The sequence below is a fragment of the Ochotona princeps genome, chromosome 5 (genome assembly GCF_030435755.1).
Source record: "Ochotona princeps isolate mOchPri1 chromosome 5, mOchPri1.hap1, whole genome shotgun sequence".
NCBI classification, from domain to species: Eukaryota; Metazoa; Chordata; class Mammalia; order Lagomorpha; family Ochotonidae; genus Ochotona; species Ochotona princeps.
The window spans coordinates 40,464,772-40,490,918 of record NC_080836.1 but is presented as its reverse complement, the minus strand read 5'-3'; the positions used below and the strand labels follow the sequence as shown (position 1 = coordinate 40,490,918).

General features: G+C 46.1%; 1 protein-coding gene across 6 annotated transcripts in view; it reads right to left on the bottom strand.

Moving 5' to 3' along the window:
- Positions 1-22,969, bottom strand: part of TANC1 (tetratricopeptide repeat, ankyrin repeat and coiled-coil containing 1) — a 240,347-nt gene extending 217,378 nt beyond the window's left edge. For 3 of the 6 annotated variants that reach the window (XM_058664514.1, XM_058664515.1, XM_058664517.1), the window contains exon 1: positions 22,756-22,969. In XM_058664514.1, coding sequence (XP_058520497.1) covers positions 22,756-22,939 — 184 coding nt within the window. In that variant the 5' untranslated portion in view covers positions 22,940-22,969. The remainder of the gene's footprint in view (positions 1-22,755) is intronic. The other 3 variants (XM_058664518.1, XM_058664520.1, XM_058664519.1) reach the window with 2 other exon arrangements.
- Positions 22,970-26,147: the final 3,178 nt, after the last annotated feature.

Sequence of the window (26,147 nt, the reverse complement as noted above, 5' to 3'; positions counted from 1 at the left end):
TGCCTTCACAACCTACTCAGACACGTAAATATGGAGCTGGGGTAGGTGTTTGGTGCCCAGGGAAAGACAGCTCAGGATGGCTGCATCCCTTAGCAATCTAGATCTGCTTGCTGCTAATGGGCACCTTCAGAATCAGCAGGTGATGACAGCTGCACAAGTTGGGGCCCTGCCACTACACAAAAGACCCGGATTGAGCTCCCAGCATCCATCAGTACACCCTGTCTGTGGAGACGGGGAGACACCTCGATTCATTCCAAGCTCTTGTCTTGCTATGAAAGAAGAATTCTAAGCAGAGACCCACAGAGTAAGAATGGGGCAGGATTTATTTAAAAAGCTTAAAGACAGCTCGGCGTGGTAGCCTATATAGGCTGAAGTCCGCGCCTTTAACACGCCAGGATCCCATATCGGTGCCAGTGGCCCCGCTTCCCTTCCAGCTCCCTGCTTGTGGCCTGGGAAGCAGTCGAGGACGGCCCAAAGCTGTGGGACCCTGCACCCGCATGGGAGACCTGGAAGAAGCTTTTGGCTTCTGGCTTCAAATTGGCTCAGCTCTGGCCTTTGCAGCTACTTGGGGAGTGAATCAGCGGACAGAAGATTTTCCTTTCTGTCTGTCCTCCTCTCTATATATCTGACTTTTCAGTAAAAATAAATAAATCTTAAAAAAAAGAAAACTTCAAGAGAGAGTACTTTCACGAGTGCACATGGAAGAGAATCGCCGCCTCTACAGTGCAGCTGCCATCTTTACGGTTGGGGTGCGGTCCTATCTGAATATACTGGGTGAACTCCAGGAGAGGTTCAGTGTATGTGGTGATCCTTGGGGTTCCATGCCATCACCAGGTGAAACTCAGCATACATATGTTCATGGTCTCTTTTGCATGGTGAAGTGTTAAACACCTTATGGGAAAGTGAGTGCGACAAAACAGCATGAAAAGGGCAAAATTTAAGCCATGCAGGGCCATACCAAGGTGATGCCTGGAAGCCTCCTTGCTCCTTCGCTGCCTGAACAGCTTTCTGCCTACCCCACATTAGTTTCAGTCTGGCCCAGCCCTGGCTGTTAAGGGCATCTGGGGACTGAATCTGCAGAAGAGTTTTTATTCCCTTCTTCCTCCTTTCCCTTCTTTCCTTCCCTTTTTTAAAATAAACTAAAATACATTTTTAATAGAAACAAAGCTATGGAACAATTAACACAGTGTCAACACACAGATTTCTCCACTGGAAATAAGACTAGGAAGAACTAACATCCTGAACCCTTGGCTACATAGTGCAGTAGGTGTCTTACATGTTTACGTCTCTTAATCTTGACACCAGGAGAGGATTAGCCCATAAACAGCTAGTCAGTGTGGAAATGGCAAGACTGAAATTCATACTCAGCTCTGTCCAGCTTCAAGACTGTCATCTTTCCACTTAAAGAGTGGTTTCAACAAATCAGAAACAAGCTTAAACATACCTTTAGTCTTACTGCCTACAGCAAGAAATCTGATCAGTTCTTTCCTTAAATAACAGTTATTCGCGAGGTAATTCATACATGACGCCAAGGTGTCAGAATTACAGCATTCTCAAGTTCCAATGCAGCAACGTTTGGCATTTAATGACTTAGCAGAATATAACAATGCCCAGAAATAAATCAAAATGATTACAAACTTGCAAATTGGAAAACATACAAAGGTAAAATACAACTCAAGTTACTGCAACACGAACATCTCAGACTGGCATCTAGTTTGCATTCTACATGAATCCTATTCTCTTCAATGATCCCTTCCTGTCCTTCATACACCCCTTCCTCAACACCCACTCAGCCACTAGCCTGCAGATTCTTCTTCCGTAGTTAAAACAAACAAAACAATTCTCTCCGGTGACTTATAAACCACGAGGTTAAAAAGGTAAGAAAATGGAAACTCCTCAGGAAAGTGACGAGTAGGTATAGTGAACTCCAGAGATCCTGCAGGGTGACACAGGGCACACGAGACACTCTGGGTGTGTGTAGTACATCAGATACTCCGAGTGCGTGCGGTGCACAAACCACTCAGGAGCTTTTCCAAATTCAAGCAACCTGATTTTCATGTAACCTTTAAGCAGTTTACAGCGGCGCTGTGGCTGGTGTTCCAGACACACTTCTCTACAATATGACTGTAGGGACCTGAACACACCACCCTAAAACACATCTGTTTGGTATATTCTGAGCTGGTCATCCCAAGTGAATGTACACCCTGGAGCTGCTTTGGGAAGCCGTCCTTGGTAAAAGAGGAATTTGTGGCAGTAGAGGAGGGAAGTATCAGTAAAAGTCTGTATTGGGAAGAGGGCTGCTCCAAGACAGCTTTTATCACCTGTGCAACAAGGCAAGTTTTATACACTCCACAATTCTCTACCCTCATACGCCTTGTTCCACCACCTTCCAGAAGTCCTGTGCTTTTCTGTACTGTGTGGGCTTCAGTCAGCTCTCCCCTCCTCAACTCCCTTATCTGGTGGGGCCCCCGTGCATGTGTACATAAACACGCTCGCTCTCTCCTGTTAATCCGTCTTATGCCAACTGCATTCTGTGAGGGTGATGCGGGCCATTCCCTGCCTCCCTGAACCGTGCACACGTGGGGTACTTCTGCCAAGCACCCCACTTGGCATACTCTTGCACATGGATGGCTCTCCAGTGCTACTGGTGATGAAGGAAAAGCAGCTCGGGACAAAAGATTGCTTTCTCTTCCAAAAAGCCCCACGAGTCAGGCCACCAGGATGCTGCACAAAGCAGCCAAGAACTCCCCCACTCCGCCTGGGAACCGCACACAACCGTGCCCAGCACGGGCCTATGGTGCAGATACTTTCATTACAACTGCAAAGGAAGGGATGAAACCGAGACCGCTGCAGTGCACACATCATCTCATTCTCTCCTTTCCGAACCTCACAGAGCATCCTTTAGCATTTATAATTCTTAAAATACTGTAATTGCTATGAGAACACAGATGGAAGACTGATTAATTCTGACTGAAATAATGTATGTAAAAGGTGGAAACTCTGAAACTCTCCCTGAATGGTATTATTGTCAGAGCATGGAATAATCTAGTGTTACGCATAATACCACCACAGTGCAGGAACGCAGGTTATTTTTATATTCTGCCACCTGGCATTCCACTCACTAAAGGCAACCCTTCGGGCCAGGACCCATAACAGATTTCAAAGGCTATCAAGTTGGGACAGCCTCCCCCACCCCCAAGAAACAGCTAGGTGAGAAGACTACAGTGGAGTGGCAAGCGGCAGGCATAGGTGCAGGAGCTGCCATGATATCTGGCAGGTGTGGAAGTTCATCTGTAGCACCAGCCTACCAAGACTGCCTGTTCCCTCTTTGGGCTTTTTAAGACTGGACTGGACAATCAACCATCAGCATTCAACACACAGCCTGGCACAGTAGAAGGCCTCATCTGGCTTCTGGCAAAGAGACTAACAAGATCATCACTGAGCAAGCGGACTTTCTCAGTACTGGGCCTATGGGAGACAGGAGCGAGGAGCTGCCTCTGGCAGCTGAGAACCCGGTCATGAAGGCAGGAAGCAGGAATAGCATTCAGCACAGGTGGAAAAATAAGATTAAAAGCTTCTCTTCCTTGGACCTGAAAAAAACAAACCAATCAGCAGCAAGCAGTTAATACACCCAAATCTTGGTCACTAGGATAAACAAGCAAAAATTACTCTGAAGATAACCAGTCACCAACAAAAACAAGACAAAAGCTGTAAACAAAAGCCAAAACCCTCTGAGAAACATACAGAAATGCTGTCCCCACCCCACAGAAGAAGTAGAGTAAGAGAAGTAAGGGTAAGCAACGTATTCAGCCCCTGTAGAGCAAGACCCTTGCCTTTGTGGAAGCAGGACAATGCCCAGGGCTCACACCTCCTCCCAACATCAACCAGAGTAGCCAGCTCAGTGCTGGGTGCCTTGCCTTTATGCCAGTCAACTTATAAACAACCTTCGGAAACAGCAAGCTTTCCAAATGCACAAAGCTCAGGAGGGCTGTGAAGTATGCCCAGGGTTACACTGGGACGAAAGTGTTCAGCAAGGATCCTAAGTCAGCTGGTCTAACTTCAAGGACTCATCAAGAACAAAGTGTGGGTGAGAGATCTAGGCTAGTCATGACTGATGATAAGCAAATGATCCAATAAAGGATTGAATAGGTGTAAACATGTATTTCAGATAACTTAGCCAAGAACGTTTAAGAGATTTGCAACTCTGAGACAGAGGGAGAGGTACAGATAGGCAGAGACCACTCATCCATGAGTCACACCCCAAATGCCCACAATCAAGCCAGGCTCAAGTTATGAGCCAAGAACTCAATCATGTGTCTCCCACATGAGTGGCAAGGACCCAAGAACTTGAGTAACCACTGCTGACTGCTGCCTCCCAGGGTCCGCACTGGCAGAGAAACTGGACTAAGGAACTTCGATATGGGATGTAGGCATCCCACCCTACATCTTAACTGCTATCCCAGCATGCACGCCTCCAGTAAGTTTTCAATCAGTGACTATCTAGACAAAGAAAGCATTCCCCACTTCACACAGCCAACATTCTCACCTCCAATCTCTTTTATAGACAAGAAAAATACCCAGAATCTCATTTCACTAGAAATCTTGCTGGGACAAGATTAAGACATTGCTTAATGTAGGAGTTAAGACACCCACATCCTGGGTTCCAATTCCAGCATCCTGCAAAGGCACATCTGGAAAGCAGCAGGCAATGGCTGATGTAACTTGGTTCTTGCCACCCATGTGGGAGACCTGCAAGCGATTCTTGTCTTTTGGCTTCAACCTGCCCCAGTCCCAACTGTTGTGAACAGTTGAGAAGTAAATCAGCAGATGGGGGAAATCTCTCTACATGTCTCTTCCTGCCTTCCAAATACATACATAAATTATAAAGACTACCTTTGCTTTTGAAAAAAAAAAGTAATCTCCTGCCAAATGTCCTCTTAAAAGGCAACAAAGCTAATTTTGTGAGCTTGCTACTTTTGAGTGTTAATCCAAATAACTGGAAGGTATCCTTGGCAGAATCCGATAGGAATACACACAAGTTCCTAAAATCAAGTGTTGTTTCCTAGGTGTTGTATCTTAGCAGGCATCCATGTCATACTGTTTGACAGCTATCACAAGCTCCCTGAAAGAAGTGAAATTAAAAGACAGGCTATTCAGAGTCAAATATTCTTGCAAGTATGATCCTGTTGCAGCTGCCTCCCTCAGCCTAGGATCAGTGCAGATGTAAATGCAGGTTCCAAGGTCACGCCCCAGACCTGCTGAAGCACCCCAAAACGCAGGGTCTGGACATGTGCCTCCTGCAGAGGTGTCCTCAGATGACTTACCCAGGCTCCCAGAGACACAACACTGGCCTAAAGGGTATGTGTAAGAAGGCTGGGCCTCCTGAGCATTCCCCACTGGGCATGCCACAGGGACCTCACGGCCTGCCCCTATTCTCCAGAGAGAGCACTCAGATACCAGAACCTCACCTCCCATCACTCACACCTTGCTGTCCCACCCGTAAACTCGGTCCTCAGGCAGCGACCAAGTTTTCCTTTTCTATTCTGACAGAAGCTTCCTCTTCACTCCAGAAACCATCTCCCATCTGCATCCTCTCCTTGTATTCTCCCCTGTTAAATAACACTTACTGGGAGCCAGCAATTTAGAATAGCTCCAGCTTGCAGCCCTAACAGACCAACCCAAAATGCAGTCACTCATACCAGGGTTTTACATCAGCAAACCACAACTTCAGCTGGTTGTCCTTTTAAGATTGTTTTATGCCTGTATTTGAAAGGCAGATTGAGAACAAGGGAGAAATGGTGAGAATCAAAGATCTATCTGTTGGTTTATTCCCCAAATGACACTAGCCAGTTGTGGGCCAGGATGAAACCAAGTGCCAAGAACTCCATCTTAGTCTCCCACTTGGGTGGTAGGACCGAAGCACCTCAGCCTTCTTCTGCTGCCTTCCCAGACCTGTGAGCAAGAAGCTGCATTGGAAACAGATTGAACCATAATTCCAACAAGGGATGCAGCATCTTAGGATGTGGTTTAACCCACTGCACCACAACTCCAGTACCATAACTTAGGCAGTTTACTTATATGATCTGGACTTCTAAGCAGTCAGGAGAGAGATACTCAAATTCCAAAACAGTCCAGCTTTCCAAAGAACAGAAGATTACAGCCATCAATGCCAAGGACACAGTCAACCTGAGCAGGCACAGGGAGTCTCTACACATCGAAGCAACCCGATGTCACTCCAACACTCTGTGTGCTATGCAACTGCCTTGCTCCTGCTCAAGCTACCTTACAAAACCCCTCGGCTCTGCCACGCCTGGCAGAATGCCTGTTTGCAGGTAAGTTGCTACTCCCTGAATCCCTAATGAAAGCCAACGAAACCTTTACAAGCGAATTGGCTGGCATTTCATTCAACAGCCTCTCAACAGCCAGGACATTCAGGCGGAGTTCCAATCCTTACTGAGCCTTGACTTTGAGCCCCTTTGCTTCTCCGCAGCCTGTGAAGTGTTTCTGTGTGGATCGCAAGGACATGAGCTAATGTCCCTTAAATGAATGCTGAAAGGTACTCAGCTGGCACCAGTTCTTTTTCCTGCTACCTCAGATCTCAACAATCATCTTCCCCCTGACCTACTTTAACTGCCTCCTAATAGGGAACCCTGCCACCCAGGTGGCCCCTTACCAGTCTCTCCTACGCACCACACCCACTCAAGCAGCCTCCACCACATGATCACGTCCTCCCCCTGCTGAAACACCCCTGAAAGCCATCACTGGCTACCAGGATCATGTCCACAAGTCTTAGCCTGGCATGCAGGGCCCTGGCAATCTGGCTCTCTCCTCGCTCCCACTGCACCCAAATGCCAGGCACCGTCTGTTCTAGCAGCACCACCCCAAACACCGTGTGTATTTTCATGCCTCCCATCCTCTGCTCCCCCAGCTCCCCTCACCCTCCCTCCCTGCTGCCCAAGGCCTACGCACCACCCTCTGCCTCCTCCCCCTCAGCCCTTCCCCAGCCATCCACTCTGCCTCACTCCTTCTGCTGCACATGAGGCTCCCCAACACCTTCCAGCAGCACCTACCACGTGCGCACCTGTCTCCCAACACTGTGACACAGAGCTGGGTCTCACACTCTGACGACAGGTACAGCTCTCAAGACACACTTGTTGGAAAGATGATGAAAGATTTCTATACCCCGTGACACATGAAAAGTTTCTAATTTGTGAAACAGTTAACACCTTCATGCTAATGTTTTACTTCTAAAACCTCACAAGGATAATCGTTGGTTTATCTGGCCACACAAAGGAAGCAAGAAATGCCTGGAAAGGTGAAATTTCTATAGACTCCACCAGCTTGGAACTCAAGCACTGCTCCCCTAGAAACGGCATCTCTTCTACGATTCCCTCCTTCCTGCCCGCTTGATGTCTAGGATATGGGGATGAACTACCAAAGGGCCCCTGCTGCTTCAACAAAACATTCCAGAAAGGACATCGACCAAAATGTTACTTGATAATAGGGACACAGTATTAAAAAGCTCATGTGCAGTTTTATTTTAGCACTCTGAGAAAGTGGCATCAGTCCGTTTCTATCACCAGTAACAGCAGGCTTGTTTTAGCTCACAGTTCTGGGGTGCAAGTCTAGGGGCCCCATCCAGTGCTGCCTTTTTGTTGACTGTCCTGGAGTGCTGCGAGGCTGCATGTGGCAAGGGACAGGGGTGTGTGTGTGTGTGTGTGTGTGTTGCTCTGCTGGTCTCTTGCCCTCTTCTTCCTCCACAAGGCCACTGGTGTGCAGGCCCAGGCACTCCACTCTAGTGACCTTACCCACCTCCCAAAGGCTCCCACCTCCAAACATTAGAGGTGGATTTAGTGTCTACTCTCTCTAATACTTCACAGCAGGGATTCAATTTCAACACACAGAGCCTGGGGACATGCAAGTCATCTAAACCACAGCAGCAATCAAGATCTTTCTCAGAACAGGTCGACAGGGGTGGGGAGAAACGTGAGCCCTTGTCTTGAGCCCTTGTCTTGTGGAGCTCCTTGTTCGTGAGAGCCAGAATCAGAGTCAAAGATTCTAAAACCCGGAGACAGCAAAAAGAGAACACTAAATGTCTCAGCACCCTCCAAACTGTTCCTCGACTTCTCTTGTTCAAAACTTAAGATGTATTCATTCTATCTTCACATTTAATAGAACACAGAGTCAGCCTCACTCCTCTCCAAATGTGGGAAATCTCTAGAAAAATTAGCTTGCTCTCCCGGCTGGCAACAGCGTTGTTCATCCCCTAACACATACTGCATGATGACTAAGTACAGCCCTGCAGACTAACCTGCTCTACATCGCTCTCAAGTAACACACCCATTGTCTGAGGGGCTTCTGATGTTTTCAGAGTCTAACTCAATGGACTTTCTAAGACTTATTTGAAAGGGAAGGTGACACACAGAAGGAGGGAGGGAATTAAAGAAGGGGTGAGGACAGGGAAATTTCTATACACTGATTCACTCCCTAATGGCCACATTGGTTAGGTGTGGGTTAGGCCAAAGTCAAGAGCCAGGAACTCCAACCAGGCATCCCCATGCAGGAAGAAGGAACCCCTATGGACTTAGGTCATCATGTGAGTTAATCCTCTGTTTGCAGTGCTGGCCTTCCATAGCAGGGTGCCAGTCCAAAACCCAGCTGCTCCTTTTCGAATGCAGCCTCCTACTGATGCCCCTGGGAGGCATCAAATGATGTAGCTTCAGTCTTGCTCAGCCCTGTCATGCCATCTGAGGAGAAATCAGTATAGATGGAAGACCTCTATCTCCCCCTCTCCTTGTGACTCTATTTTTGAAATACATCATTTTAAAAAAGCTGGCACTTTCATATTGGATGTTGGCAACCTAAAGAGGGACTCAGTAGCTATACAATGCCAGGCCAAAGCCAAAATCAGGAATTCCACCTGAGTCTGACAAATGGGCGACACTATTTGGGTTATCTTCCATTCCTTCCCAGAAGGACTCAAATGGCACTCCAATAAAGGATGCAGGCATCCCAAGCAGGCGCTTCAACAACCATACAACCAACACCTGCTCATTTTTTTAAAAAAAGATTTCTGCATGTATGTGTTTGAAAGCCAAAGTGAGAAAGGAAAACACAGAAAGACAGAACTCTGCCATCCACTGGTTTATTCCCCAAATACTCAAAACCAGTAGGAGAGGGCCAAGCTGAAGCCAGGTGTTAGGCATTCTATCAGGGCTTCCCACATGGGTGACAGGAACCCAAGTCCTAGGGCCAGCATTCTCTGCCTCCCAGGCATGTCAGCAGGAAGCTGGATCAGAATCAGAGGAGCTGGGATTCAAACTGCACTCACTGCAATATGGGATGCAGGCATTGCAAGCAGCTGTTCAACCTGTGTCACCACAACACCTGTCCCAAGTGAATGTTTAAAATTTTTTTGGTAACTATCAGCTTATTACCAATATATTTATGCAAATACCAAAACATCCTTTCTTCCCTCTGGCTCCTTCTGTCGTCATATCTGTTTATGAGAAGAGGAAATGTTTCGAACATAAACAACCAAATAGCACCCTATACACACCACCTGGAAATACAGGTCTCTCCTAGACTTCTGTAACAAGTACTATAAGTTATCAACTGCAAAAGCATTTGCAATAAAAACTTCCAATCAACAATTGATAGGAAAAGGGCCAGTTAAATATGCAAAGTATAGGAAGGGACAAGAGGCTGCGTCTCGGGCAAGGCTGGCAAAGCACAACAGCAGCAGGCAGTTGGTACAAGGTCCCAGTGCAGAGCCCATACACCAGGCCTGATGGCCCCACTTAACAGGGAAACAGGCCCAGGCACTGCCAGAGTCACACACAGGACCAAGTTCACCTGGCTCCAATGATGATGCTGTTACCACCATATCCTATATATTTTTATTTGTTAAAAGTACAGAAGAAAAAAATGTATCTTTAGTGCACTACTGTTGTTGCAAAATATCTATTCTTTCCAAAACACCTTGTTATTCACAACAGGCATATTGTAATGTATGTAACAGCCTCCCTTCCAGCTAAGGGGCTGAACATACGCATGTGCTGGGAACGGTTTCTGATAGCGACTATTCATCATGCAAGGCTACTTCATATATAGCAAGCTATTCTTCATTAAGACACAGAGTCCTTTAAGCTTAATTTTTTCCAGACATACAACAAGTACTTGGAAAACTATCAGGGGGTTGGAGAGAAACTTACATAACAAATTAAGTTAGCAAAGTCAGCTATGATAAGAACATCATTTACATGTCTGAGTTTCCAAGACGATGTATGTATAAAATTATCACCTGAGGGTGTCCTCAAATTTATGGGTGCACTTTAGATTAGCAGATGCATTTATCAGGAAAACTTATTCTGCTAAAAATTCATCCAATAAACAGAATTTATGCACACACCCAAATTAACATGCTAAAAAATTGTCTTTATGGAACAGTACTTGTACTGTCATTCTGAGTAAAATTCAACCACCATATGTACTTAACACTCAAGCCTCTTTACCCAAGAGAAACATGCTTTACAGTTTTAAGATACACACTGAAAACTTACGTCCATTTCACGAGGCCAACTATTCAGAATGTGTGACCAACCATTCTGGAATAAATTCAACTTGCATCCCTTTGATATACTAATAAGATTCACTTCCAAACAAACTCTAAGTTATTACTTACGTATACTTAAGAAATTAAAAATCAATTTAAGAGTTCAAAATGTCTTACAGAGTACTTCACGAGTTTCTAAAATGAAATGCTGTACCCCCCAAAAAATCATAACCTAGTACCTATTTTTGCCAACAATATTTAATCTGAATCTAATCAAGCCTTCAGAGTGAGCCAGCAGCTTATAAGAAATACAGGGGACTTAAGGACAATGTAAACACTACAAGGTAGTCAGAATATGGGACATTCTACAGGCTCTTTTCCAGAAGCCAAGAGAGCGAGGGAGAGAGATGATGAAATGGTATGCTTCTACCTTTAAAAGGACTAAAGGGACAAAACAACCACCCATGGTGCAATATGTGAACCTTGGTTAGATCTTGGTTCCAAAATAGAAATTTTGGGAACTGACATTAAGGGAACAATTAGATCACACAATGAGAGTACAGTCAATTTTATTAATTCTAATGGCATAATAATCATATATTTAGCATATTACATATCCCTCAAATAATGTAATCATGTAATAATATATATTTAAAGCCCTTAGAAATATGTACTAAAGTCAGATAAAATTACATAATGTCTGAGAATTGCTTATTTCAGCATATTAAATAATTTAACAAACATCCTCCTCTGGACAAAGGATGCTCCACACCAAAAATAAAAAAAAAAAAATCAGAAAATTATTTTCTATAGTGCAGTGCATTCAGGATACACTAAATCCTCTATTTTCCTCCTTTGAGGAGGATCAAAACAAACATCCTATCTAAGGATGCTCAAAAATCCTACAATTAAAAACAAAAACAACAGCAAGCATGGGAACTAGGAGTTAAGAGGTCAGCGTCCTCCATCAGAGCACCTGGGTGCGATTCCTGGCTCTGGCTCCTGATGCTGCAGCATCCTAATACAGACCTTGAGGGCCAGTGATGGCTCAAGTAGTTGGATATGCGCTAGCTGTCGTGAGCACTCAGAATAAACCAGCAGGTGGGAGCTCATCCATGCACTTGGTCTCTCTCATGCACTCTGTCTCTCAAATACATCAATAATTTCAAAAACACAATTATCTGGTTTAGCTTGGTTAACCCAGACTTTTCCACTTGTTTAACTGCAGAAATCATTTTCCCTCACATGACATCTATTTGTTTCTTGGAAACCAAAACTGTAGTTTTACCAAGGTCACCTGAGCAAGTCTCCCACGTCACATGCACAATTCAAGAACCCCAAATTAGAACTTCAAAATCACATCTACTTTAACCTGAGTCACTATTTCTGTACCTTTTGCATCTATAATTATGTTCACCTTTAATACACTTTAACATCACATCCTTTCCCTAATATGAAATTTCATTGAATATTTTCCCAAGTAGTAAATTTCATTTACCCAAATACACTTCCTGAGGTAAGCATTGACACAGCAGATAGACAGTGCTTGAGATGCCTACAATTCCAAATCAAAGTGCCAGGCTCCACTTCCATCTCCATTCCTGATTCCAGCTCCCTGGAGGCAGCAGGGAATGGCTCAAGTACTGGGCCTCTGGTATCCCTATAGATGATTTGATAGAATTCCTGGCTCTGCTTCAGCCCTGCCATTGAAGACATCTGGGAAGTAAACTAGTTAATCAGAGCTCCTTCTTGCAGGGGATGTGTGTGTGCACGCACAAACACATGTGCCATAGTTAAGTAAACATAATTTTTGAAAATCCCTTTCCATGGAAATCTGCAACTTAATCTATTTCAAACTCATCCAAATGACCAAATCACATCTAGTTTTCACATTCAGAACTATCTTTTGAATTATTTCAAATGTATTCCAAATTCTCTCCTGACACTCCTTAAAACACACTACAACAAAAGCAACTCCTGCAATCAAAACTCTGCCAATGCCCTTTAGGTGGCACTTGAGGCTGTCCAGAGATGGACCACAAAGCCCTGCATTTCCATCTTCATGCGCCTGAAGTGATCCTGTTCTTACACAAAGGACCCTCAGCTCCTTGACCAAATAGATTATAACATTCACCTTTTCACAAACTCTACTGAAGTTTTATAACAACTTTAAACTACAATCTGTAGTTCAAGAAAATGTGAGTCCTGTTTCACCTAAAAGCCCCAACAGTTTAAAAAAAAAACACTTCAAAAACACACTTCTAAAAATATCAAACATGGCTAATAAAGTAATGAGCTACAAGTCACCGCTACAAGGAAACCATCAAAGTCAATGTACCCCTGCTCTCTAAGAAGTGGTTTACAAAGTCCAAAACACATATATTCTGTCACTTGACTATCGAAAGTTGGCCAAGAAGCCTACCTGCCGTCACAGAAGGCTAACACAGCTCACCGCAAAGTCTCTTCAACTCCCAGCACCCCCTTCCAGAGGAAATGCCCTCCTAGGAAACTTGCCTCAGTTGAGCAGCATGGAGGATGAGGCTCCCAATGGACTACGCCAGGGGCTATCTCCTAAGATTCTACTTCTAGGCACCTGTGGCTAATAAGTATCCACGGGCCTTGAGATTTTTACTTGTCTCATCCACCAGGCTTTTCATAAAGCGATCTACTCACTGCACCTGCCTTGGATGGACCACCCCCTGTTTCCGCGCCATCATCTCAGGAACAACACCATTTTCATCTGTGTCAATGTTCCCATATAAGAGGAAGGCGATGTGTAAATACAAACACATGGGAGGACAGTGTGGCAAACCACAACGAGCTAACACCTCACACCTGTTTAATGGTCCGTCTCTACAAAACAGCAAATGTTAGTGAGGGTATGGAGGAGAGAGGACTCTTACATACTGCTGGGGAGAATGTAAATTAATACATCATTGTGAAAAAGTATTATGGACGTTGCTTAAAAAAAAACAGAAGTACCATATGATACAGCAATCCCACTTCTGCATATGTATCCACAGACAATGCAGTCAGTATCTTGAAGAGAGACTGCATTTCAAGTTCATGGAAGCATTATTCACAACCATCATTAATTGTCCACTGACAGATTAAATAAATTGTGAAAATCTATATAATAGGGTATCATCCATTCATGTTAAGAGAGAAAATCCTGCCATTTTGGAAAACACTGACAAACCCAGAGAACATGTGAAGTGGAATAATCTAGAAACAGAAAGGTAAATACTACAATCTCATTTATATATTGAATCTTAAAAAAAGAGAAAAGGAACACGAGCAAAGCAAGGAGGTGAACCACTGAGATAACTTCATGAGAGGCAGAAAGCAGAAAACATTGGAATGAACACACAATGAGTGGGCAGGTTGGAGGAATTGAAAGGTGGGAGCCGTTGAAACGTAAAAGGGGGGAAGCCAGAAACCCGTACATGACATTCAGCTCTCAACTCTCCCTTCCACAGAAGAAACAACCCTCACAGGAACCTCACCTCAGCTGAGCAGCATGGAGGACATGGCTTCCAGTAGGCTGGGTCAGGGGCAATCTCCTAAGAGCTATCCCCTTAAATACCAAATGGCAGCGGTAGTGCTGACGATGGGAGAAGAGCCTCATCAGGGCAACACTGAAAGTTAGGGGCCAGATCAGAGAATGCACCAACAGGAAGGTGTTCGCGTAGCAGTTAGGACATGGGAGAAGAGGCTCACTCACAGCCGAGGGCCAGGCACAGGCTTTAATATCTGCCTGCAGTTCCTGCCTTCAGCCTCTTGCAGGAAGGCAGCAGTGCTGGCTAAAGTGGGTAGGTCCTTGCCACCCATGTAGAAAACAGGAACTGACTCTCCAGCTACCTAGCCAATGTGAGCATTTGGGGGAGTGAACCAGCAGACAGAAAGCCTCCCTTGTTCTCTCAAATAAAAACTGTATCTGATAATCTTGTAAATAATAAAAGGGGGAAAGGCATTGCTCTTGACTTTTCCTGTATTTGCCTCCTTCAGAACAGTTAGGGTGCTGTTTACAATGCCTACACACAATATTGGAGGAGCCAGGTTCCAGTACGGGCTCCACCCCCTACCCTAGCTTCCTGCTCATGCGTGCCCGGTGAGGCATCGGAGGACAGCTCAAGGACTTGATTCCTTGCAACCCACGGACATGGATTGAGAAGCTCCTGGTTTCAGCCTGGTCCAGCCCCAACTGTTTTGTGCATTTGGGATTGAAACAGTGGTGGGAAAGTTCTCTCTCTGCCTTTCAAGGAAATAAAATACATAAATATCTTTATTGTATTTTCAACTATGTCACAGTGATGTAAACTGTGGTCTCAAAACTTCTCATTATGTAGCACTGTCAGTTTTTAAAAATTCTATATTGTAAACTGCATATATTTATGTACAATTAATATTCTAGCAGAGTGTATATTGCCAAACATCCATTCCCTGGCCATTGCAGCCATGTAGGGAGTGAACCAACAGATGGAAGATCTCTCTCTTTTGCCTCTGTGTCACTCTTTCAAATGAATAAATATTTTTTAGAAAAAAGATAGTAAGACTATACATCTTTGTGCTAACTTCCTATTGAAATACATTTTCTTGTTGTTTAGTGTTACTCGACAGTTTCTTTGCAAAAAATCTTTGAGTCATCTGCCTACTTTATGAGGATCAGTGAAAATGAGATAACCCACTGAAACAGCACTGATCAATTCAAACGTGAGAATGAGGGTCCCACTCACCACTCCATCAGATTGCAAAATGCCTGCTCTCCCCTTAGCCAACCCCACATAAGCTCAGTGACAGAAGGCTAGCAGACACACCAACCAGTGTCAAAGCACAAATTAAATATCTGCAAAGCCTTTCTAGATAAAGCTTTAATATTTCCTTCCCTCCCACACTGGATAATCTAATCCACACCACTTTGGAGAACATCATCTTAACAATGAAAAAACTTTTTTTCCCACAGAAGTTCTGAATCACAGCACTCCTCAGTTTGGTTGAATCTAGTAGTTATAAAAGTCACTGTGGTCTTGGGACGCGTGCGTGTGCTTTCTCTCTAATGCTGAGAATTATATCAAATATGACAGGACCCAACAGGTGCCACACATTTATTCAGTAACTAGTCATTAGCAACACGTACAATCTTATTCACATTAACGTAGCTTCATCACGATTCTCCCTAAGGCAGGGGACAGCCCAGTGAACCCTTAAATACCAAGCCAATGGAAAACAAATAATGTAAATGATTACAACAAGCACCCTTCCCCCTCCCTCTGCCATGGATCATGTGAACCACCAGAGCATGCAGGAGCCGAGGCACGAGGAAAAGAACCACTCGGCACAGCCTAGCTCCTGTTTCTAAAACCCAAGCAAATAAACAATTGGTTTAAACAAGAGGGGCCCTCAGCTAGAATGTTGTATGGGCAACCAACGACCCCTGCCAGAGCAGTCTATGTATGTAGGATAGTGAGGGAAAGAAAGAACTACATTGTTCCTTTTCCACAAACTTTTTAAATTCAAACATCTAGTTCAGAGTCAGCAGGCACTCAACAAATATGAATAATTGATGTTCCCAATCGCCAGTAATTCAGAGCAAAGCATGGCAGAGAGGGGAGCATAATGGGTTACATGGGAATAATGACCACCAGCTCTAAGTTTCCAGCAGTAATTCAAGGCCCTCCCCAGTGTGTGCAGCAATTCAGAGTCCCAGAGAGGGCAGACAAGTCCACTTTTAAGACTACAGGGGTGGACACCATGAAGCGCTAAATCAGCTCACATCCTCTGACATACGGGTCTGATGTCATGACCAGCAATGTCATTTTGGGAAATGGAGACCGCATGGGGCTTGCTCTTTGTTGTTTACTCAGTTCCCTCCCCCATATTAACAATAACCCCCTTCTTTGCAGGATACCCCTTCTTTCTACATCCCATTATGAGCATCTAAGAGACTGACAACTGTAGCTCTCCTTTGGTTGTCCACAGGCCAATCAGGAGGGATCTCTCCAGCATTTTCCCAAATTGGAACTGAGAGCCGAAAGAGACCGCCACTTAAGTACTAGGGGATACTGAAGCTACACCAGCTAGGTCTTCTGTGCTGGACCCTCGTGATTCAATGATGGCTAAGCCACAGCTCAGCCAAAAAGCTGTGTCAGACGTTTCTTTCCAAACATACCTAAATGTCAAAAGAGACTGGTTCACTAAGTAATACATATAACGGATTGACTAAACAGCCATTGCAAAAGTGCCAATGAAGAATGCATCCCGATAAGACAAAAAAAGAAACCAAGTGCATGAGTTTATACTGTACTCTAAACCACACAACACACTGCCTGCACCCTCAGATGTCTGATCTCCATTACTCAAGTACAAGTAGGAGCCCGTGTTTGTGTGCACATACACGTTTATATAAGAAAAGGCCACAGCCAAGTGCTTCTCAGAGCCTTCCCCAGTCCCCACCCACAGAAGTAAGAAGCCACTGTTCAGGACAGATGTGGAAACCTGGGTGTGCTGGGGCAGGGCAGGGAAGGGCTGAGTCACTGTGGCTCCAGGCTAAAGGGTTGAACATACTGATACTGGGCTCCCTTCTATTCACAACGGAGGCTGAAACTTTTTTTTTAGCAATGAAGTTCCCCACGTTAGTGGCAAAATCCGTGCTAAAAGGCAGCTAGCGACTTGTCATCCCCCTGCAACAATCTTTGCCTGTGATATTCCCACCTATGGGACTCTCCCTGTCCAGGCACACACATAGGACCAGCAGCCCCTAAAGACAGCACCCATCTGAGAAGGGCAACCCTCATTATAGCCAAACCGAATAAGAACTCTCTTCATTCTCCAGGAGATGTTTCCTGAAAGCATTCTATAACACTAGCCTCCTGTTAGCATCCAAAAATCTCCTCTGATAGTGGCCCACAGCCAGTCTGCTTTGCTGCTCTGCCGCTCTGTGGTACACTGATAATGAGATCTCCATTCATAATACTCTCTTCCCCAGGCACCATGGCAATGACAGCAGCTTCTAACTACTGTACCTCCTTTACAGTCAATCAATGGGTACCAAGTGATTTCCTCTTTCTGTGGTTTAAACTCCATTGCTTAGTATTTTTAAAATATATTCCTCTAAGAATAAGGTTTAAAAGCTCAAGACAGGGGCCTATGTTCTGATGCAGAGGATTAAGCCACCCCTTGTATTGCTGGAGGGTTGTAGTTCTGGCTGCTCCTGTTCTGATCCAGTTTCCTGCTAAACTACACAGAAAGGTATCAGGGTAATGGCTCAGAGAATTCATTCCCTGTCAGCCATACAAAAGATTTCGGAGAAGTTCCTGGTTCCTAGCATCAGTATGGCTCAACTTTCCTTGTTGTAACCCTTTGGGGGATTGGGCCAGTGGATGGAAGATCTCTCTCCTCTCCCTCCTGCTGCCTCTCAAGTAATTAAATAAATCAACAACAGAAATCTCAAGATGTACAAGCTCACAGTTTAGCGTATAGCTTCCCGGTGGAGCCTGCTAAAGAAAATGCATGCCAGTTTCCAAGTTGAGCATCATGCTGTACTCAGTGTGCCTAAATAGGCAAGCAGGACACCGCACAAACATTTAGGGACATTGTGAATCTGGGTCACCTGCAACCTACCACTTCTTTAAGCTTAAACTAATACCATACAGAAAAGACTTATTTAGCACAGGAAGCGAAGTAAGATCAGGCTTATCCGGTCATCAGTGCAAAGAGCCCAGAACGATGACACCAAAACTGGGGTATTTGCCCAGGCTTTGTAATCAGGATGACAGGTATCAGGATGAAAGGCAAGCAATACACTCATTTCTCATTTCTAAAAAGAGGAACAGATTTTAGAAGCCATTTCCTTAAGTATGCTGTCTATATTACTCTATGAACTATAAATCACATTAGACCCTACTTAATAAAAGAAGCCTACTTAATAAAAGAGAAGTAGGAAATAAACAAATGATTAGTTTGTGGTATGTGACTTTCTGAAACTCTCTTGGGGAGAAAAAGTTTCATTACCATTGTTAGTGAACTGTTTTTAATTCCTGACATCAAAGCACAGATGTTAAACCTAAGGTTCTGAAACCAAAACAATCCATAAATGAAATACTGTGAGAAAGAGCCACATACTCACATCAGTTTGTTGATCAGTTTTAGCCAATCCACAGATAAGTCCATATACAAAGAAGTATGGGGAAAGGAACTGGGAGAACCAGAAGACCTGGGTTCAAATCCAACGCCACTGTTTATAGCTGATACAGGTCAAAGTGGCCTATTTACTCCCCAAGCAGAAATCAGGGATGAAACACCTAAGTCTTTTCAGTAAACGCTCATGGAACCTTTTTTCATATTACAGCACAGGCTCTAGACCTTCTACTCTTCTCCAACTTTTGCAAAATCAAGAAACTTTAAAATTGCAAGCAAACCACATCTTAGGGCTAAAAAAGATTTTAAAAACAAGCCCCGGGCCCGGCGGCGTGGCCTAGTGGCTAAAGTCCTCGCCTTGAAAGCCCCGGGATCCCATATGGGCGCCGGTTCTAATCCCGGCAGCTCCACTTCCCATCCAGCTCCCTGCTTGTGGCCTGGGAAAGCAGTCGAGGACGGCCCAATGCATTGGGACACTGCACCGGCATGGGAGACCCGGAAGAGGTTCCAGGTTCCCAGCTTCGGCTCGGCGCGCATCGGCCCATTGCGGCTCACCTGGGGAGTGAATCATCGGAGGGAAGATCTTCTTCTCTGTCTCTCCTCCTCTGTGTATATCTGGCTGTAATAAAATGAATAAATCTTTAAAAAAAAAAAAAAAAACAAGCCCCAAAAATTTAAGGAGCTCCGACAATAAATAATTTTGCAACTGAGGAAAGATGGTTCTAGCTTCTCTGACACTGAAATATGCACTTAAAACTATTCAAAACATCGGACAGGTGTTTGGGGCAGACGTTGGAAGTCCAGCTCCACTTCCCACTCAGCTTCCTGCTAATGTACATCCCGGGAGGCAGCAAGTGAGGGCTGATGAAGTACTTGGGCGGCACTCTTGTGGAAGACCTGGATAGAAGTCAGCGACCCTAGCTCCACTGTGGCCCAGTTCCTATCTGTTGACAGCATTTAGGGAGTGAACCAGTAGATTCCGGAGCGCTCTCTTCTTGCCTTTCAAACACATTTTTTTAAAAAAAAAAAAAAAAAATACAAAGCAGTTTAAAGCATGGTGCCTGCATTGTGGCATTGTGGATAAATCCTGTGACGTCAGCATTCTACTTGGGGGCTGGAGAGTGTCCTGGCTGCTTGCTCCACTTCCAATCCAGCTCCCACCTAAAGCCCTAGCAAGAGCAGTAGAGGAGGGCCCAAGTGCTACAGTCCCTGCTACTCAGCAGGGAGACCCAGATTAAGTTCCTGGACTTAGGTGTCCTCAGTCCTGGCCTTTGCAGCCACTTGGGGAGTGAACCCGTGGAAGGAAGATCTATGTCTGCCTCTGTTTCTGACTTCATAAATAATTAATCTAAAAAAGTCCAAAGCAAACTTGTCATGATAGCAAATCCATGCCTTCCCCCACCCCCACATCTCTAAGCACTGTGCCTTAGTGTGCTTCTGTAAACTTACTGCTGTATCTTACAAGTTACACCAAAGTTTTCATCAGAAAGATAAAAGCAAAGCCATTCCTCCCTCAGGAGAAACCTACTCACAGCCTAGCGGAAACCTTATCTTTACACCTGGGTTAGAAAAGTCTAATGGAAATGTGGACACAATGCAAACCTCCAGCTATGATGCTAGCAGGCATCATTATAATTTGGATGGCCAGGCTTTAAGCCCAGGGATATTGGTTCCAACAATCCTCAGGAGATACAGAATTAATCAGCAACTCACAACAATGCCTGAAAATGAACAATTTCATCGAGAGCATTCCACTGTTTCTCAAATTCTACCCTCCATCACCTAGCATCAAAAGCCCACCACGGCACACAAAATTGTGTGTGGTTAAAAAGACAAAATGTTCTTTTTTTTTCCTACAGGCTATTATGGAAAGCAGAAAAGGGCTGACTAAGATTCAGTTTAGGTTTTAGCTCCACCAAGGACATAAATTATGATAATTTGGACATTCTAGTGGTTAAAGCAAGCAGGAAAACCACTGCTTTTACGTCCCAGCAAAAGCCAAGTCTGTGGCACCGCCGCGGCAAGGCAGGGTCATACACAGAGACCTTCAATTTATTTCCAGGCTTTTCTACTGCCACTGAAGTGGACGACAAGCTTTCCCGTCCCTCAGGGTCCAATCACGACAGTTGGGAAGCCTGTCCGGAGATCTCCTGGCAGGTAATGGCAACCTCCCGGGGAGGAAGTGCTGAGTGAGGGACGTCAGATACCACACTTCCTTCCCTCCCGCATGCTTTTCATTTTTAAACCGCTGGCATGTTCCGAGGATGCTTTCTGACTGACACAAACTTGGGGAGAAATTGGCAGACTCTCAGGAAGGTCCCCTCCGCCCCGTGAGACCTCTTAAGTAGCTGAGACGAGTTAACCACGCAGATGGAGGCTCTAATGAACACCTCCCAGCCGCTCGCTCATAAATTCTTTCATTCTCAGCCATCAAGAAGCAGCTGTTAAAATCCAGGACTCTTCCAAGGAGCCGCTCTGAAATACCTCCAGGCTGCCCCGAGAAGCTCCACAAACTGCTTCCTGCTCCCTCCCCTCCCCCCTACCAGGAATGCCAGCCTGGCAGGAATAAAGACGACCCAGGAAGGAAAAGGGGAGTGTGAGTAGCGGATCTAGCGAAAGCGGAGATGCAGGCTCCCTTGGCTCCCAAACGCCTGTGCCAACTAACCAGGTTTCCCCTTTCCTCTCCGCCCTCCCCCCTCCCCCCTCCAAATGCATCAACTTCTGCAGTCCCGTGCGCCAGACGTTCCCAGTTACACACCTTTCCTTCGGGACTCCGACCCAGGAACTCCCTCCCTGCGCCCGAATTACAGGTCTGTCTTTCACAGTTAAGCTTCGGCTTCTAGCTACCTGCAACCGCCGCGGAACCACGCAGCTCCCGGGGTCAAGTTCAAGATGAAGGTGCCCTCCTCACCTTTCCCGGAATTAACGCTGGCCAGGAGCAGCACCAGTGAGACCAGGGCCGCCACTTGCGGCACGGGCACCCGGCGCTGCTAGGAATGGGCCCCGGAGGGGGTTGGGAATCCAAGACCGGCGTCACCCAGCCTGCCGTCCCCGCCTCGGCCGCGGCGCCGTACTTCTACCTGGCCACCGCTGCGTTTCCTCCCGGCGCCCTACACAATAAGTCGAGTTAAGTTTTTGAGAACACCAGTCCGGGGACCTTTCTGTCTGCAAACAATGGCTAGGGTTTCCTTCCCGGCCAGCCGTTCCGGAAAAACGCCGCGCCAAAGCCAGGAGCCCCGCACACCCTAGAGCTGCACGCCTGCACCCCAAAGTCCTCTAGGATAAACGGGAACCCTGCTCTAAACACTCCCCCCACCCCAGAATCACTCTTCATCCAGGAACAAGGGGGCCCACAATCATGACAATTCTGATCTTTCTCAGTCGCCTCCCCCCCATCCTCCTAGTCTTCTCTAACCCCCACCCCCCATTCACGCCACTACCGCCAATGAAACAGCATGGATAAGCAAATCACAAGTGTGTTTTTTTGGAAGAGAACGGCACTTTCAGCCCAGACTCTCTCGGTTTTAAGTTAGCTCAGCAACTTGGCGACCTGCGCACCCAGGCACTCCGGGGGCGCCGTGAACCCCGCAGTGCCAGGAGCGCTTCGTCCCCGCTTCCCCCGGCCCAGGTACCAGGCGAAACCCAGGCCCCTGGCCAAGTACCACGGCTAGGGAGGAAGCGGGAAAGGGGGCAAGCAGGCTCGCCGGGCAGTGGTGGTCCCGAAACTCAAACGTGCCCCGTGAGTTCCCGGTGCTGCCTATCCTACGCCGCCCGAAGCCGGCCAGGTCCGGCGCCGAGGAAACGGCGCAGGGAAGGCGCGGACTCGCCTCAAAGGCTCCGAGAGCAAGGCCCGGGGCAGCCAACATGCCTGTGCCTATCCCCGGAAGGCTCCCGGGTGTGCAGGGCAGAGAAGGGGGCGCTCCAGAAACTTTCCCACACGCCTTCTCAGCTCCCCATCACCCTCTCCTCCTCCCCCGGACCCTCTGCTGCTCCAAGCGCCCCAGCAGCTGGCGCATAGGCAGCCCGCGCGGAGGCCCGCAGCAGGGCCCCGGAGTCGGAGTTACCTGCCGGGAAAGTTTCCAGCTCCTCGGCGTGCCTCCCCACCCCCAGGGCCGGGCCTCGGGGCGCGGCCGGCTCAGCGCTCCGCGGCTGCCTCTCCTCGCGCTCCCGAGGCGGCCGCAGCTGCCACAGCCAAGCCTGCGCTCCGGCCCGTCCCCCCGCCTCGCTCGGCCCACACCGGGGCCTCATTGGCAGCGCGAATCCCCGCCCTTGCGCGTGTTCCCGAAGGCACCTTCCTCTCGCGCGCCCGGCCGGCCGCGCCTCCCACGCCCCTCCCCGCCCCGGGCTGCGGCGGCTCCCAGGGACCCGCTGGGCGCGGCGCGCGAACTTTCCGCGGGGTGCGGGAGCGGTGCCGCCCCAACTCCTGGTCGGGTCCCTGCGGGCGGCGCCCCAGCTTCCTTCCAATGGGTTGGACTCCCTCCGGGACCGCACGAGGGGGATATTAGTCTCCCTTTTTAGAATGAATAAAGTGACCTGGCCTTCTCTTCTCCCTGCTTCTTGAAAACAGCCGGGGAGCACATATGGGAGCAATTAACCAGCTGAAGTTTCCGTGGATGCTTTAGGGTGGCTTATGTGGCTTTCTGGCATTTTCTCTGCCTCACTTAACTACAGACACACAAACGCACACTCACTTAGTGCGTCCTGATGATCCCAGGGAGTAGAAGGTGTAAGAAGGCCTCGGTCCTGGCTGAGTCTGTCTTTCCCAAAGGCGAGGTGGGGGCCGGGTGGGTGCGGGGCATCCAGGGCCCCAGGATTGCGCTGGCTGCCCTGGACCGGAGTCAGCAGCTTCCTGCGACCACTCCAGCCTGGGCCAGACTGGCTCACAATGTCCTCCGCCGAGGGCCCGCGTGGTGCTGTCTGTCTGAGAGAGAAGTACAAAGATGCTATTATTATGTCGACCGGCGGCAGCAAATTAAACTCCAGAGTTGCCAAAAATATTTGTGATTCCCCAGCCGAGCAAAAGCCAGGAATGGGCCCAGGGGTTCTTTCTGGGGCCCCTGGATCTCTGGAGCTTACTGGGATACCCAGGCAGCCAGTTCAGCCCAGACTGGATCAATGCTCCCCGCAGGGTCCTCAGGAGGTGCTGCGGCCCAGTGTGTGGGTCCCCTCACGGGTGTGCCTGGAGCCAGGAATACAGAAGTTGCCATAAATGGGTTTATTGGAAACCCCTAACCTTGCTGTGGCAAACCCGCCTTTAAAGACAACTGTGTTTAAAACGAGTTCCCCCATAAAAATTTCAATGCCACTCAGAGCTTTCCCATATAAAGAGACTGGCAGGAAAGGTGTCTGCGTTTGCAGTTCCTGTGAGAAGGGACTCACTGGGAGTAAACTGCCACACAGTCCTGTAAATAAGAGATGGCTGGAACCGACTAAGTTTGTCCATCTGGAGTTTCAAAGCCCTGATGATGACCACGTTGATAGCAGTATAAACAGCAGCAGGCTGGAAAGTTGGTCTGAGAACAAGGACATGAATATTTTAAAGAAACCAGGAAAGCTTTCCTTCTCTGAAGGGTCTCATTGAAAAACAAATATATATATATATATATATATATATATATATATATATATATATATATATGTAGTAATAGATATTTTGATTAATTTCTTTTTACATGAAATGACTAACAGTTATCAATCTTTCTACAACAGACGTAAAAGGCAGTCCTCAACCTCAGTGATTAAAAAAAACAAAAATTCTAGTAGTCCAATCTGACATATTAAGATACAGGAGGAAGAATTCTGAAGAAGTAGACTGGTGTGGTCTCCTGCTTCAGGCATTTTTATGACAGGCTAAATGCATAATGGGTAATATTTATGATTTGTATCATGTTCTTCTGCCTTTGAGTCTTAGCTGTATTTCCAACTTTAAATGATATTGCTTAGTTTGCTTATGCTTTGAAGGCAGTGAGATTTCTTCCTTCTACTCACAAGCTCCCAAAGTACCAAAGTCACATACACTCAATGTGTTAGTTGTTGGCATCATCTGCATTTTTAGTTGAAGAAGTTTTGTCTTTCTAGTTTCAGAAGTCACAGACACTCAAGGAGTAACTCCATCACTGCCTAGTCAGGCATCCAGCTAGCAATCTGAAATTTGTACACAGAAGGGGCCCTGTCTCCCCTTCCTCCTGCAGTGTTTATACAATCCACACTACATATGTTACCAGTCACAATCTGATCTCCATCTTTAAACAGCTAACATTACATACAGTATGTGGTACTAAGAACATCAAAGTTGTCCAAAGTTATGGCAAGAAATGGCACATCTTATACAAGTCTAGAAACAGGAAAAAAATCATGGGTGAGAAAAGAAGGGGGCCTCCACTAAGATCAGTTTTGTAAGGAAACATATTGAATTCTTAGTGAAGAATTAGCTGAGCACAAGCCCAAGAAATGCATGCTAAATGCTTTTTAAAAACTTGCCTTGGCTGGAAAAAAAATCTCTTCATCTGTTTGCATTGTTCCTCCTATCCAGTTTATAAAGTTCATTCATTGCATTTTTTATACTATCCAGAAAGAAATTACTAGGGAAATATAGATAACATGACCATGAAGGAATTTCAAACCATACTTAGAACAACAGAATTGTTGAGGCATAGTGGGTAAAGCCACTACCTGTGACACTGGCATCTCCAATGGTACCATTTTGAGTCCTGGCTATGCAACTTCGAATCCAGCTTCTGGCTAATGGGCCTGGGAAAGCAGAGGAAACTGGCCTGGGTTTGTGGGCCTCTGGCACACATGGGGGCGATCCAGGAGAATCTCCCGGCTTCTTTCTTTGGACCAGCCTAGCTTTGACCAATTCAGCCATCTAGGGAGTAAAAGAACAGATGGAAGATCTCTCTTTCACTCACTCTCTATTTCCTTTTCTGTAATTCCGCCTTTCAAATAAATAAATCTTGGGAAAAAAAAAACAGGAATAAAACTATGAATTTAATACAAAATTATTTCAAAATGTTTTGTAACATGGAAAATGCATATTAAGAAAAAATACTTGGGTTTCAAAAACTTGAACCAAAATAATTTCAAAATGTTTTGTACTTTGTATTTATTCATCTGCAAGAGAGGAATGAGGGGAAGAGAGGGGGAAAGGGAGAGAAAGAAAGAAAGAACCATCTACTGGTTTACTCTAAAAATGCCTACAACAGTCAGTTCTGGACATGGCCAAAACTGTATATAGGAACTCCATCCAGGTCTCTAATGTGGATGGCAAGGACCCAGTTACTTAAGCCTCACTGCTGCCTTTCAGATATGCTTAACTGTATACTTTTTTCATTCTTTCAACATCTTTATTGTGTATAAATGTTTTATAATGCCCAGCATAAGTTAGAATGTACAGTCTATGTATATAGCTTGAGTTACACATACATTGCAGGGAGCACTATAGCTAACACATTTC